Here is a 14,342-nt window from a genome sequence, read left to right as displayed (position 1 = left end):
CACAAGATGGCGCTGTTGATAGGAAAGGACAATGGCAACAGAAGAAATAAGAATAAAGTCAAGAGTGAGTGCGTTTTTATAAAGCAGGTGGATGTTGACAACATACAAAAGGCTTAGAAAACACACACACGCCACAGACTCAGAAATGTGAGCAACACAATGTGAATTTAAGATAAAAATAATATATCTTAAGGTGCTTCAATGACAGTCGGTGTCCAAAAATAAAATAAAATAAAATAAAATAAAAATCCTTTGTGCGACGTCAGAGCTAAGATGTGGTTTTAAATATATTTCTAACGGCAAATTTTCTAACCTGTACAACTAAACTGACAGCCTACAATCCATGACAGTTTATGTTAATTAGCACACTATTGTACTGTATACGGTAACTGGGCTTTCACTTGTATAGCATTTTCCACCTACAAGATACTCAAAGCGCTTTAACACTGACTCCTCTTTCACTTATATATAAATATCTGAAATGTAACTTTTTTTTTTGTATACAAATTTAGAGATACAGTACATGTCTTTTGTTGGACAGTTACACAATACAGTAATCATAATAAAAACAAAAATGATTACCACATTACAGTGTGTCATCATCATGTGCAATTTAAAACATGTACTACCTATCACAAAGTTTTTTTATATGAAAAAAGAACCAAAGAAACTTTGTGTTTTTGTTTAAAAAAAAAATAAAAACTTGTCACATTCAATAAAAACCTTGTACCGTAGTCTTTCTATTTTCCAATAAAAACCTCAAAATGTTGTGGTTATAAGTTTTTGAAAACGTATTTCATAGAAAGATGAAGAAAATAAATATCATATCATCACTGCAGGACAAAGGTAACAAAAATTATTTCAAAATGGATTTTTAGTTGAATTTTCTCTTGAATTGCGATAATTATAATGAATGATAATTCTGAAATATATGTTAAAAAAAAAAAATCTCAAACAACGTTTGTGTTAGTCTTTTAAATAAATTGAAAAAAAAGCATCAAGCTTGTCGAGAAGCTTTTTCTGGGATGCCGCCTAATTTATCTTAATAAAAACAATCTTCCCCAAGTTGGTTTGTTTGCATTAATGAATAAACACAAATACAACAAAAACAACGCTACAATCATCCCCTAGTGTTGGAGCGCTAATAAATACAAGAACTAAACTAAAGTGACAAGCCCTCTGAAGCCGACACACTTTCTTCTTCTGAGGCAAAATCTGATGTCAAACAAACAAACACAAATTGGTTAAAGTGCATAAACGCTAGCGGTGACGGTGAGCCGGTGACATTTGCGCACGTAACATAGCACAAAATTCCTTGGTGAATGTCTTTGGGGTGCCAACATTTTTGGACAAACAAAAGAGAAAATATGTGATGTAGCAGAAACACGCACACGCACACGCACGCACACAAACACTCACAAAAGCGTTTTTCCGTCATCGTCATTTTTTTTAGCTTGTCCATGACCATAAAAACAAGCATAGAAAGAGTTAAAAAGAAAAGAAAAAAAATTGTACTAACGAGGTCTTCTGTTGAAGATGGCTAGTGAGAGCTGCGTTGCCATACACACACGCACATATACACACATCTTCTGTGCTGAGGAGGGCGGGGCGAGGAATCATTCACGGTAGCTGCTTCACGTAGTTTCCTGGGAAGGTTCCGAACAACTTGCTTCGACGAGACGTCCCTTCGTAAGCAATTAAGAACAGTCAAATGTGCTAAGCATTCATTAACAATACAAAATTAAAACATTTTTAGATGGCAAACGCTATCAATTATAAGTATGATGATGGTGCTATTTTACTTGTAAACTATGGTTTCACAATGCCATCTAGTGGTAACTTATTTACTTACAACATGCTGCTCAAACACACACACACTTATTTTTTTTCCCTCATAAACACCCAACAATAAATATTAAAATATCCTAACTTGACATCACAAATCCTTTTTCTATTCATTAATTAGAGTTTACCCGTGTGTGAAGTCACATCAATTTGTGCTAGTGTGTTATTTAGGCGAGTATGCTAGCTAATAGGGGTGTGAATTGCCTAGTACCTTGCGATTTGATCTGTATCACGGTTCATAGGTCACGATTCGATTCGATTAATCCCGACACTAATCTATAAATCAATTATTGAGATTATTTTTTTAACTCAAATGTAGAAAATACTAATCAGTAAACTTGTACATGTACACTGTAAGATTTGTATCACAATGTACATCATGCTTATAACTGTGAGCGACTGTATTTAACAAACAGGTTGCAATCTGTTTCATGTTTGAACAGCATTGGAATAAAATTTTAAGGCTTAATGTTCCATTAATATAACATTCTTCCATGCTTAAAGAGTGAACCCTAACCCTAATTAAGACATTTTGTTGAATATTTCCATCGAAAATCGATCTTTAAAAATCAATTTAATTTTTAATAATAATGATAAAACATGTTGTGCATGTTTGCTTACCAACAAACCATCCGTCGTCACACTTCTCCATCACATCGACAACATCGCCCTCCTTCAGCTCAAGTTCGTCTTCGTTGCGCGGTGCGTAGTTATATACGGCCTGGAAGCTACAATTCAAACAAATGTCACTCGTTCATTACTCTCTTTATTCAGCACTTGATTGGCTTACTAATGTCAAAATAATACAATGAAAGTTTGCAGTGCAAACATGACTTACGGGTCTCCTCCGCCGTGGAGCGCTTCCTGGACTAATCGCTGAAAAAGAAAGAAAACGTGTTAGAAAACTTGTAATCTAAGTAGTGTTTTGTTCACAGACCATAGTGTCATTCGGGAATGTTATTAGCGAGAAAGAGAGGGAGGAAAAAAGAGAGAAACATAACATGAAATAAAGTACGGTAGACTTAAAATTAAGGACTCATAAAAATGTATAATATATATATTAATTTATATATACACACACACTGTATATACAAATGTGTCCACTTAATGAAAAATTATTATATATATTATTATTATTTTGTATTTGTAATAAAAAACATCATTGACAACATAACATTTCCCCAGAAACTTGGCACTGAAAATATATTTTTTATAATAATACAAATATAAATGATATATATTTTAATGTAATTAAATTCATTAGTTTATTATTAGTTTTAAGAGAGTGGAGTAAAAAAAAAAAATCATTAAAATGTATTACAGGTAATCAGTATCAGCAAAAAATAAATAAATGTTTACACCTATGGAACATTGCAAATAATTCTAAAAAATCTAAAGGGGAAAAAAAAAAAAGATGGACAAGTTTTTTCTAAGCAGCTATAGTTGTTTTTAAAGTGATCTATACATTCAGTACAAATAAATGTATATGTACAGTATAATTATGTGTACGGTAATTATTCATGACAACTTACAAAATATAATAAAGTAGTAGTAAAATGACATTATATACCATTTATTGACAATTAAAAAAATAAAAAAAAATTCCACACAATGTAATACTACAACAAATTTTTTATAAGAAAAAAATATAAACAATAATATTACATGTATTAGAATGCAGGCATATTTATGTACCAGCATGAAAAACCCCGTCAGGTATCATAACAAGGCTAATTGCACAACAACCACCATCTACTTGAGGGAAATAATTCATATGTTCTGTACACTAATTTGAACATGCATGTTAGCTAAGTGACTTGCGATTACTTCCTTAAACGTGTCACTTGAAAGCAACCCTACGGGACAGTTCCGGCGAGCAGAGTTCACAAAGAGACAAAGACGTGTCCCCCTACCCTTCGACCTCTAGTGGGCCTCCGAGACAAGATGGGGCTACGAGGCGGCTTTCCACCCACGACTGGATCCTGCTCCGCGGGCATACAAAAAAGGCAAAATGTATGCTTTGGCTTCCATAGCAACCAACACCAAGTCACTCGCGGTAATGTCGAGCACACCAACGTCAAACGCGAACATGCTAAAGGCTGACAATCACCGAAACCGCCATCAGCGTAAACCTACGCTCTTAAACCACACTGTCATTTCTGTTAGTGGACAAAGCGTGTTAGTGTGCACATCACACTCTATGAATTTATACTGTAAATATTATGACATGATACCACCACACTTCTCAGTGGATTCATTACCATAATACATGCTGTCTGTAAATAGCCACTTTTTGAGGTCCCGCTTCCTATGAACTGATTAATCCAATCGTCATTCCCAAACAAGCAACAACAACTGTTAGAATTCATCCTCAGCACCAGCCTGACACCGGTTTACCTTCAACTTGGGAGACCTACGGCCCGGGTGGGACACCGCGGGGGGAGAGCGGCGTGAAGTGAGGAGCGGGGGGGAGGTGGACGAGGGAGACGTAGCAGAGTGGGGGGGAGTCAGTGGCTCTGGCGAGTGGAGGGGAGACACGGAGGGAGAGGGCGAGACGGGAGGTGAGGTGGAGAAGATGGGCAGTGGCGGGGGACGGGGGGAGGCCAGGGGAGACGGGGGCGAGCTCAAGGGTGGTGGTGAGGAGGGTGATGGGGGGCCGGTAGGAGGAGAAGGTGAGCGAGTGGGGGGACAGACGTCAGCCTAGTGGGGGGCAATGACACAACACTGAATACACAACTTCAATTGAATTGAAATGAAATGATAATGGTTGAGGAGACATGGAGGAAAATATTGAAATATTTAGAATTAAAAAAAAATCCATATAATTTATTCATCATAATTATTCTTATTAATCATAATATTTTTTTTCTGTAATTCTTCCTATTGCTTATATATTTAGGATATTCATACCATCTGATGATCAATACGGATCATTAGAAAAGATAACAGAAATTATTATTCAACATTTATATTAAAAAAATCTTACTTTTTTTTTTCAATAACATTATTGTTTATATATGTATTTAGTTTTTAAAAAATCATTTATTTAGAATTTTAAAACACTAATATGATACAGATATATTCAGGATTCAAATAAATATATTATCATTTTTTATTGTTAATTATAATTATTTACGTAATAGATGCATTATTTGAGGAAATGAGGAACAAAACCATTTTATATATAGTAACAATAATACTTATTTATTTCAATACGATTGAGAGTGGGCAACACATTTCTGAGTAACATCTTAAAATGCCAAGTTCATTTAAAAAAAAAGGGTAAAAGTCAAGAAATAAAATTTTACCGCTGAGTATTATTAAGATGGACACCTTGTCATTTAGTGTTTATAAAAAGGGGCCTACTGAAAGTCTATAGTGAAACCACTATTTGCAGAAATCTTTGTCAGAAAATGTGTCATTAATATGTAAAACCTCGCATGAATGCAAAATCAAACGTGATAAATATTTTCCTCCATGTCTTATCCAAGGGTCCTGGAGTTTAAACACTAAACCGTGTTTCCACCTGGCAGTACAGTTCAATACGGTTTGAAACTCATCTGTTAAGCCTTGGCTGAGTAAAGATGCTAGAACAAAAACAAAAATACTCAAGCAGAACAAAGTGATGTGCTGACTAATGTTGGAGTCAGCGAATTAAATTGATCAGGCTAGCGACTACCTGTTAACTTAGCTAATCGTTAACCAGCCTGTGTCTTAAATGGCTGCGTGTCAGTTGTGGCTGCAGTAGCTCGTTTATGAATGTGCTTATTATGTGAATGAAAATGAAATAAAAAAGTTGCAGATCACCTCATATATCTTGCATTTAAAGTGTTCCTAATGAAACTTGGGTCGGGTTTATAGTGCGTCTGAATCGATCGCGCTTGTGTTAAAGATACATTTTTTTTAAAAAAAAATTAAAAAATTCCTTTAACTCATTCATTCTCAGCCATTTTCAGTGAAGCAACCCCCTTCGCTCACACCTGTTTTACTGGATTTTGAATGATTTTGCAAGCCCCACAGAATATTGTTTTCTATTGCTAGAACATGAAACCTATCAAAAGAAAGATTAGAGTCTTTTCTTTCATCAGCAAAATGTATTTATTTTTTTAATCTGTTTCAATTTTGCAGCAATTAGCATTAGAATATAGCTAAATTTTATCATTATTCACAAACCTGTTAAAAACACTGGGAAAAAGAGCTTGTTGCATGGCCTTGATTGAGCTCTTATACTCTGCTGCCACCTGCTGGCCGTTTTTTCTAACAACTACCAATTCTTTAAGCGACCTCTTCAGGTCAGGCTGCATCAAAGCCTTCTGTATGCTCTTGCATAAAAACAACTTTAAAAAAAATTTATAAATACGTTTTTGGGACTATGGCAATATTTAAAATAGAACATTCTTATACGTTTTTGGGAGCAAATGAGTCAATGACAATGTCATAATACGAAGGCAATTCGTGTTGCTCATGATCTCATACACTGTATCTCGTTTACTGTATACTACATTCTTAATGTTTTAGCAAAATAAGTCAAACACTACACATAGTAAAACCTAAATCTCTCGACTTGTTTTGCATAGATAACCGGATTTAGTATTTAGCTGTTTTTTTCCCCAAAGCATATTGTATAAACATTGTATTGTTATTGTTGCAGATTGCAGTATCCTGCTCTGCTGTACAATACAGCCTGAACGGTATGAGATTTTTTGGGTTGATGCCAAGACTAATGACTAAAATTAAAGTTCTTTCCTTTTGGTGCACCTGAAACTGCATGTTTCCACAATGATGTAGGGCGGTGTTAAATTGTTTCACAAAATCTCAGCTTTGTAGGACTCGGGTTCTAGTAAGTTGATATTTTAAAACACGTACCTTAAAAGAGGAAACTGTACTGCTTGGTGGAAACGGGGGCGTTTAAAAAAAAAAAAGGTCACAAATGCTCTACCTGTGTACTGAGTCTCCCTGTAAAAACCTCCTCATCCTCTCTAGCCTCCTCATCTTCTTCCTGAATGAATAACTCAATAAATGCCTTCCCTCTAGTTGACGGAGGCCTTTGAGACTCAACTGGGGCTTCATTCGGGACATGGGCTGTCACACACTCGTGTTGTGCTGATTCAAATGCTTGGGGTTTTGCTTCTGGCTGAGTTTTGTGAAATCGGGGTTTAGTGGAGGAACACACCGGCGACTGATCCTGGTCATCCTGAATTACAGACAGCAGCTCATCGTAAGGGTCTGCGACACAGAGCTGGACGTCAAAGCGGCTAGGTGACGTCAAGGACTCCGACACCGCTCTCGGCAACTCGCTCGGCTTCACCACGTGCGATTGGTCACCCGCGCGTCGCCCGCGAGAACGAGCGAGCGAACCTAAAACACCAGAGGGATACTCGGGCGAGGTGGGCAGAGGCTCGTCGAGAGACGGCGCGAGGTGACTGGGGAGAGGGGGCGGGGTGGGGGGAGTGGGAGTGGCCGAGAGGGAGCGAGATGGTGGGACGTCCACGGTGAGGGAGAGCCACTCGTGGGTGACCCCCCGTAGGTCGTGCCTCGTCAACAGGGAGGATGCGTGGTCACGGGCGGGGGTGGGGGATGGAGGTGGTAGATGGGAGAAAGGCTTCATGAGGGGGAAGTGGAAGAAAGGGAAAAAAGTCAACAGGAAGGTACATAGTATGTGTGTGTGTGCGCGTGTAGCTATGATTTATTTACACCCATTTGTAAAAACTATATGTAATGTATTTTTTTGGACTATAAATTCACGAGTTTAAGTCACACCAGTCAAAAAAAAGCATCATAATTTTTTTTTAAAAACAACAACTATATATGTCACTCCAGAGTAGGCCTATGTCTTTTTTAAATATGTGATTCATAGTGCAAAAAGGTAATATTATAATACTCCAATATCAGTGATAAATGTCCCTGTTGAAATTTAGTACAGAATACAGTGGAACATGATTACGACTCACCTCCACCTCTTTTTCATGCATGAAAATGAAACTCCGCTTCTCATCTATCCTGGTGTCGTGGTGCCATTCCCTTACCTTGATGGGTGTGGAGCTGGGTGTCCTGTTGCCATGGTATCCGTGGGGGTTCACGTGGTGGAGGTGGTGGGCAGAGGTTTTAGAAGGCGACCGCTTGAGCAGGTCCACATAGGCCACGGGAAAGATGCCCTGTTTGGTCGTGTCTGGGATCTTGCCCTCGTACCAGTTCTGGTCCACCTGCCGGATCACGACCACCCTTTCGCCCTGTACCGGAAACACACACATACAGTATGTACTGGAGTAACATTATGTGTGATTGAACTGGCAACCAGTCCAAGGTGAGAAGAGTTCTTTTGACAAAAGTCAGCTGGGATAGATTCAAAGTCACTGGTGACACTAATGAGAAAAAGTGGTGTAGAAAATGGAGTATTGATGGTTCTCATTACAAGCTACCTTTCTGAGAGACAGCTCCACATTTGTGTCAGCGTTGAAGTTGTAGCGAGCCACGGCCTCTCCGATCTCCCTGACGTGGGCGGGTGGAGGCGGTCGGCTAGGCTGCGGCTTCTCCGTAGACGGCATCTTCTAAAGGAGCAGAATTAAGAGTGTGAATTCTGTATACCGCCACACATTGATTTTTACCAGCTGTACGTTCGTTGCACACCCACCTCCACGTAAGCTATGGGGAATATCCCCACCCGGCCTCGGTGCTCGCCTTCATACCAGTTGCTGTCAATCTGCCTGATGATGTTCACTGCATCGCCTTTTTTGAACGTCAGCTCTCTGTAACGTAGTCGGGTTATTTCAAGTGTGGATGACGGGGACACTCAAAGCCATTCAGCTGTGATGGTGGGATGTGAAAATGCTGGCGTAAAAACGACATGTAAAGTTTAATGGAGCGAACGGCCATTTTCTGACATGTCAGGTTAAGGAGTTCATGCTTCAATCTGTACTCACTTAGCCGTCTGCGCCTTAAAGTCGTAAATAGCTCGGGCAGGCTGCTTCTGATGGAGGAGAGAGAACAGAATAAGTTGTGTCATCTGTTTATGGGATACCTAGAGGGAAAAAAAGTGGGAGACAGAAGATAAGCAGCAAGTATTACCAGAAATTACCAAAGCAATACAACCAATAATGCTAATGCTAAACAAGCTGGTAGCCATTTGGGGGCTCAAATAACAGGTCATACCTCTCTATCAGGAGTGACTCTTCGACTCTGGGGTGTGTGGCGACCGTCCATGGTGGAATAACTCCTGGGCACATCCTGGTCTGTGATTGGAAAGAGACAAAACAGCACGCAAAGTTAGCACAGTTAGCATAGCAATGGCAATAGGGACAACAATGGGCATGCAGACAATACGGCTGATGATGTCATTCCAACAGGTACATAAAGGCATGACCCCTTGACATTACAATGGGTGACTGGGGTTCCCAAAATATGACAAATACACACTTTTGAGACAAAAAATGAAACATGATGGTGGGGGAAAGGGCGGGGCACATTTAAAATGATTGATGACATTACAAACAGATGGGCATGAATAGGACAATCAGATTAATACAGTGAACCCTGACCGAGCACTGGCGTGAATAGCAATTGTTTAAACATGTGAGGAAGGCTTTCCAAAGTTCCTCAAAATCCCAGCCTAAACTTAGCTTCTCCCAACATACAAAGATGTTACTCTTTCACTAGAAATGCATCACATCAAAATACTTTCTGTGAATTTGTGTATAGCGAACTGCAACTAGGCAGGGGTTCACTGTATACTGTAAATTCCCAAGTACAGAAAAGCCCTCTGTTGTTGGGATCAGATGTTGCCATAGGCTTTTTCTTGAGAATTTAAAGTGGAAACACTTCATGTAAATATGTCGCAAAATCACAATGTGACCAAGGTGGTGAATAGGACAAATGATGTAAGTGCGTCATCTCCACCTGAATAAAAAACACCATTCCCATTGCCATGCTCCTCCCCGTAATCATTACAGTTGGTGGCGTCCAAATGGCGTCCGTAACAGGCACTGACTGGCGACTGGAGCCGAGGAGACTGCAACTGCGACGTGAGCGGATCGCCGCCATACAAAGTGTATCCGTCCGGTCCAGCCTCATGCCAACACCTCCTCCTTCCTGGCAACGAAGAGCTTCTTACAGGCACACTGGGCAGCAGCTCGGAGAGTATTCTCCTCAGGATGCTGTCGTCGGGGGTCCTGGCGCCTCTCTGGCCACGCTCGGCTTGGATGTGCTCGTAGATGTCCCTCAGAGCGGCGTCCAGCGCTTCGTAGATAGCCTGCTTGGATTTTGGTCTGCTTCCACGACCGCCGCCGCCGCCGCTGCCCTTTTTCTTGTGGAAAGGCACTGGGCTGACCAAGTAGGCCAGCTTTGACATGGACTGCTCGGTCTCCGAGCCCTGGACACGGGAGCGGCTGCTGCGACTCGGCGGCGGAGGTCTCTGGGGGTCCTGGCGGGCCCGCTGCCGCTCGTGGCGGAGCATGGTGGTGAAGCGTGTGTAAGAGGCTGGACAGCGACCCTTGCAAGAGCTAATGAGGTGTCTGTGTTGGTAGCCCTGGCTCTGGCCGACACTCTGGTGGCCAGGATGGTGGTGGTGATGGCGGAGGTGGTGTTGCAATGTGGCGGAGCCGTACAAACTCTCAGAGGAGGTCAGCGAACAGTGGTCAAAGTCGCTCTCGCTGCAAAACGAAGAGCCCTCTACTTGGATGAAGTCGCTGAGGTCTGAGGCGATGGCATCCTGCTCGCTGTCGGAATAGTCAGCTTGCGGCACCCGCGGGACGGGAGGAGCCAGGTAGGAGGCCCCGCGGTTGGGCTCAGGCCCCACGCGAGGCCGACCCTCAGGCGGGCTACGAGGTTTACGCGAGTGGTCCGTGACGGGAGGTGGCGGTCTATTGCCGCTGCCGTCCTCCTCCAGTAGAGACTCGATGGAGAAACGGCGTTTTGGAAAACTAGGAGTGCCGCCGCCACTGCTCGCTCGGGACGACGAGCCACCGGGCGTGGTGGCGCCCGACGCTACCTCGCTGTCTCCCAAGTTAGGCATGGATTTGGACTTCTCGATGAGACTCTCAAAGGTGGAGATGCGGTTGGGCACAGTGTCGCGCGGCACCTCCAAGCCGCCAGAGGGTCCCCAAGGGGAGAGGCGGTGCAGGTGTAGATGGGGCTGCTGCTCCAGCTCCAGGATGCGGGCGCGGACCGAACGGATGACCTCGGACGGGATCAGGTGGGCCCTGTCGATGTGGTGCATCTTGCGGTAGAGCTTGAGGAAGTCCGGGGAGTCATGTGGCAGCCGACGGCGGAGACGGGGTACCGAGCCCACGGATCCGTTGGAGTCTGAGCGATCACACAGCAACGAGCCGGCGCTTTCCGAGCGGCAGGCGCGGCGGCGGCTTGGACTGTCGCCCAGCAAGTCGTCACAACTACGGGACCTGAGCTTGCTGCTGGGCGGTGGCGGCGGCGCTGGAGCCTCCTTGGAGGAGGACACCGGTGCCTCCTCTGGGCAACGGAGGGGAACGGGGGGCAGGGACGAGTGCCCGCAAGAACCCGGAGAGGTCAAAGTGTTTGAATACATGACGCATGCGGCCCCACCTTTTTTTTTTTTAAGACGTCCCACAAGAGAGCAGCGTGGTGGGAGAGAAGAAGAAGCAGGAAAGCAGGTTAAGCAGTCATAGCGAGCAAGAAATGAGGGGAGGAAGGAGGGGAAGCTTCCACAGTCAAAACACTCAAGAGAAAAACTGGGAATCATTCCAAGTTAATACCTTTGGCGCGTGAGGGTGAGGATGGTGAAGAGCGAACAACGGGCTTCTTCAGGGCACCTCCGGCGGACCTGCTGGCGTCGGGCGCTTTGGGTGATGTCGCCGCTTGGCTAGGGTACGACACAGTGTTCGTCTGGGAGCTGGCAGGCTCTGACTTCCTTCTCTTTCTGTAGTCGCTGGCAGCGCTGAAACATGGCGGTCGCCGGTCAGTAATGGCAACTACGTCTATGAATGCAATCTGTATGCACAAGTATTGGGACACACTCCACATGCAAGATGGGAACATGGAAGCAGATCTTTAGCTACAAAAGGCAATGAATGGGCCCTCACAGCCCTCATTTACATGGCTAATCTTAGCAATGTAGCGGCAACCATCTGGCTAAGACACAGTAGAACATACATGTTCTTCTCATTGGAGCTTTTTTGGCACATTGGAAGAGAGCATCTATAAAGCTTTGCCAGTAGGGGCCGCCTATGAATTTCAGATAAAAAATATGGGCAAGCGCTAACCTCGTGGAGTCAGTCAATTAGAATTTAGTGTTTTCTTACAAGTCATCAAACGTGTCTGCCAAAATTCAGTAGTTGGAGGGAATGAACTTTTGTAACTTTGTGAAGTTCACTACTTCACTTGGTAGAGTTTTGTGTTTTACAGTGTTTTAAACTTCTGCCATGCTCTGCCCACATGCTATGACAAAAGCTCAACTTTTCTCAATCTCTGAGATATGTTTGTTTGACGGATGCCTTGAAATGGCCAAGTTGACTTGCTTTGAACCAAAATGGGTTGCATGTTTTTTTTCCTTTCAATTTTTTTGTGGGTCTACTTATGATAGAAGTACCAATGCCTGTGTTCCAATGCAAAACTGGATTTGAGGGTGGAATTGTTATAAAACTGATTTGTATACTTCGCTGGCATCAGGCTGAAGTCTCTGTCTCTATGTCCAAATTAGGTGAATTTTTTGAGAAAAAAAACAATACTGCTGGTTAGTGTCCACGCGTGCTAATTTGACAAATTATTGACAAATCTTAAGTGTTGAAAATTGATTGCTCTCTGATGACTTTTTTTTGTTTGTAAAAAATGATGGCGATACAAGGATGTCACAGGGGTCGCCAGCGGTATTCAAATATAAATAAAACACTGCTTCTATGCATTTGGGGGAAAAAAGGGCAAAAAGAAAAACCGCCAGCAGACTTCCTGTATCTTTGAGCCTATCAAATAGTGCAAAGTCTAAATGGCTCAGTGGGCAGAATTTTTATGAAACGGTTTGTACATACAGTACAGTTTTCGCACTACAACATTGCCTTCGGCTTTTTTTTTCTTTTTTCAAAAAGCCACAAGCGAGCTTTCTATTGAGAACGACTCAACCTATTCATCACATCCTATTTTTGATCACTAGGGAGGATGTCAGTTAATAATCAGGGCGAAGGGAAAGGGAGAAGGACAAGGGAAGGATGGAACGAGGAGGAGGAGGGGTAAGGATGAGAGGTGAAGGGCAGACTCAAAATGTTTATTCTGATTCAGATAGCATTGAAGATATAAAGCTCATTGTCTTGCGCTATGTGATTAAATAAAGGCTGATATTTATGCCTAAATGTCAGCAAAAGGGGAGCAATACCAAGGACAAGGAGAGCAGCGCTCAAATCAGAGTGTGGAGTAGTGATGTTGACAAGATGGGGGAGGGGCAAAATAGAAGGGGGCGGGGGGGCGCAGGGGTTGACAAAAATAAAAGAAACAAGGAGGTTACCTCGTGGGTCTTTCGGGGGGCTTGTCAGCAGGAGCGACCAGCAGGGTCGCCTGGAAGAGGGAAGAAGAAGATAGAAAAATGAAGAATGAGCCGGCTGAAGAGGGGGGAACAAAAGGTGAAGCGACTCCCGCCCGATTGCGCTATAGCTTGCACGCGCCTCTGGATGCGTTACACTCAAAACCCTCCCCCCTCCCTCGTTGGTGTAACGGAGATGGTGGTTCCACGTGGTGCACCTTAGCAAAAACAAAGCACTGCTTGCGCTCTGTAGAATGAAAGTGAATTAGCAAAGGAGCTAAAATAAGAGTGGTAGAGGGGAGAAGGGAGGGGGGCAAATGCTGCCTCATAAACATGGACTGGATCAACTGGAGCGGACCTATATAAGGAAAGGAAGTACCATTCAAAATTGCAACAAACTGTAAAGAAAGGAAACTTGTGGTGTCCCCCCCCCTTTTTTACAGTAATATATATATATATATATATATATATATATATATATATATACAGTATAAATATAACACACAAAATGATGTTGGTTACCCGGATCCTTCTCTTCCCCCCACCCCCAAGTAGAAGTAATCAATTCGCTCTTTCGGTTAAATAGAACACTGCTGACTAATGCTGCTGCTCTTCACATTAACTTCTGTAGTTTTCCGTTAATGCCGTGGCATTGTTTCTTTTTGAAGCCCCGTTCACAATACATTGTTGCAACACTACATTCGTCACAAATATCATTTACCTCGATGCGCTGGCGAGCTGAGACGTCTGGATTATAATCCAGCCGTTTTTTAGGAGGCTTGAGTGTCAGGGATGAGCGTGGGAGGCAGGAGGAAGAGGAGGAAGAGGAGGAAGGTGAAGATGAGGTGAAGGAGGAGAAGCAGCGGTGGCATCATGGGGAGCGGAAGAAAAGAAGGGAAAAAACATGTGGAAAAGAGTGGACACCTATTAGAGAAATCTGATATTTATGCATGAATTAATCTCGAAATCACAAACGCACAAACACACCCAATGGTCACTTCCTGGGGTACACACAAGCAAC

General features: G+C 42.7%; 1 protein-coding gene across 7 annotated transcripts in view; it reads right to left on the bottom strand.

Annotated features, from left to right (window-relative positions):
• Window positions 1-58: 58 nt before the first annotated feature.
• Window positions 59-14,342, bottom strand: part of sorbs2a (sorbin and SH3 domain containing 2a) — a 46,580-nt gene continuing 32,296 nt past the window's right edge. For 4 of the 7 annotated variants that reach the window (XM_077570499.1, XM_077570498.1, XM_077570500.1 and 1 more), the window contains 12 exons: window positions 14,043-14,099; window positions 13,307-13,356; window positions 11,568-11,749; window positions 9,739-11,397; window positions 8,995-9,074; window positions 8,766-8,863; window positions 8,477-8,591; window positions 8,265-8,393; window positions 7,872-8,075; window positions 2,684-2,721; window positions 2,467-2,573; window positions 59-1,685 (listed from right to left, as the gene is read on the bottom strand). In XM_077570499.1, coding sequence (XP_077426625.1) covers window positions 1,621-1,685; window positions 2,467-2,573; window positions 2,684-2,721; window positions 7,872-8,075; window positions 8,265-8,393; window positions 8,477-8,591; window positions 8,766-8,863; window positions 8,995-9,074; window positions 9,739-11,397; window positions 11,568-11,749; window positions 13,307-13,356; window positions 14,043-14,099 — 2,784 coding nt within the window. In that variant the 3' untranslated portion in view covers window positions 59-1,620. Of the gene's footprint in view, window positions 1,686-2,466; window positions 2,574-2,683; window positions 2,722-3,758; window positions 3,828-4,242; window positions 4,546-6,784; window positions 7,448-7,871; window positions 8,076-8,264; window positions 8,394-8,476; window positions 8,592-8,765; window positions 8,864-8,994; window positions 9,075-9,738; window positions 11,398-11,567; window positions 11,750-13,306; window positions 13,357-14,042; window positions 14,100-14,342 lie in introns of all 7 variants that reach the window. The other 3 variants (XM_077570501.1, XM_077570496.1, XM_077570497.1) reach the window with 3 other exon arrangements.

The sequence above is a fragment of the Vanacampus margaritifer genome, chromosome 7, assembly GCF_051991255.1.
Source record: "Vanacampus margaritifer isolate UIUO_Vmar chromosome 7, RoL_Vmar_1.0, whole genome shotgun sequence".
NCBI lineage: Eukaryota > Metazoa > Chordata > Actinopteri > Syngnathiformes > Syngnathidae > Vanacampus > Vanacampus margaritifer.
The sequence above is the reverse complement of the archived record's forward strand: the minus strand, read 5'-3'. Positions and strand labels throughout refer to the sequence as shown.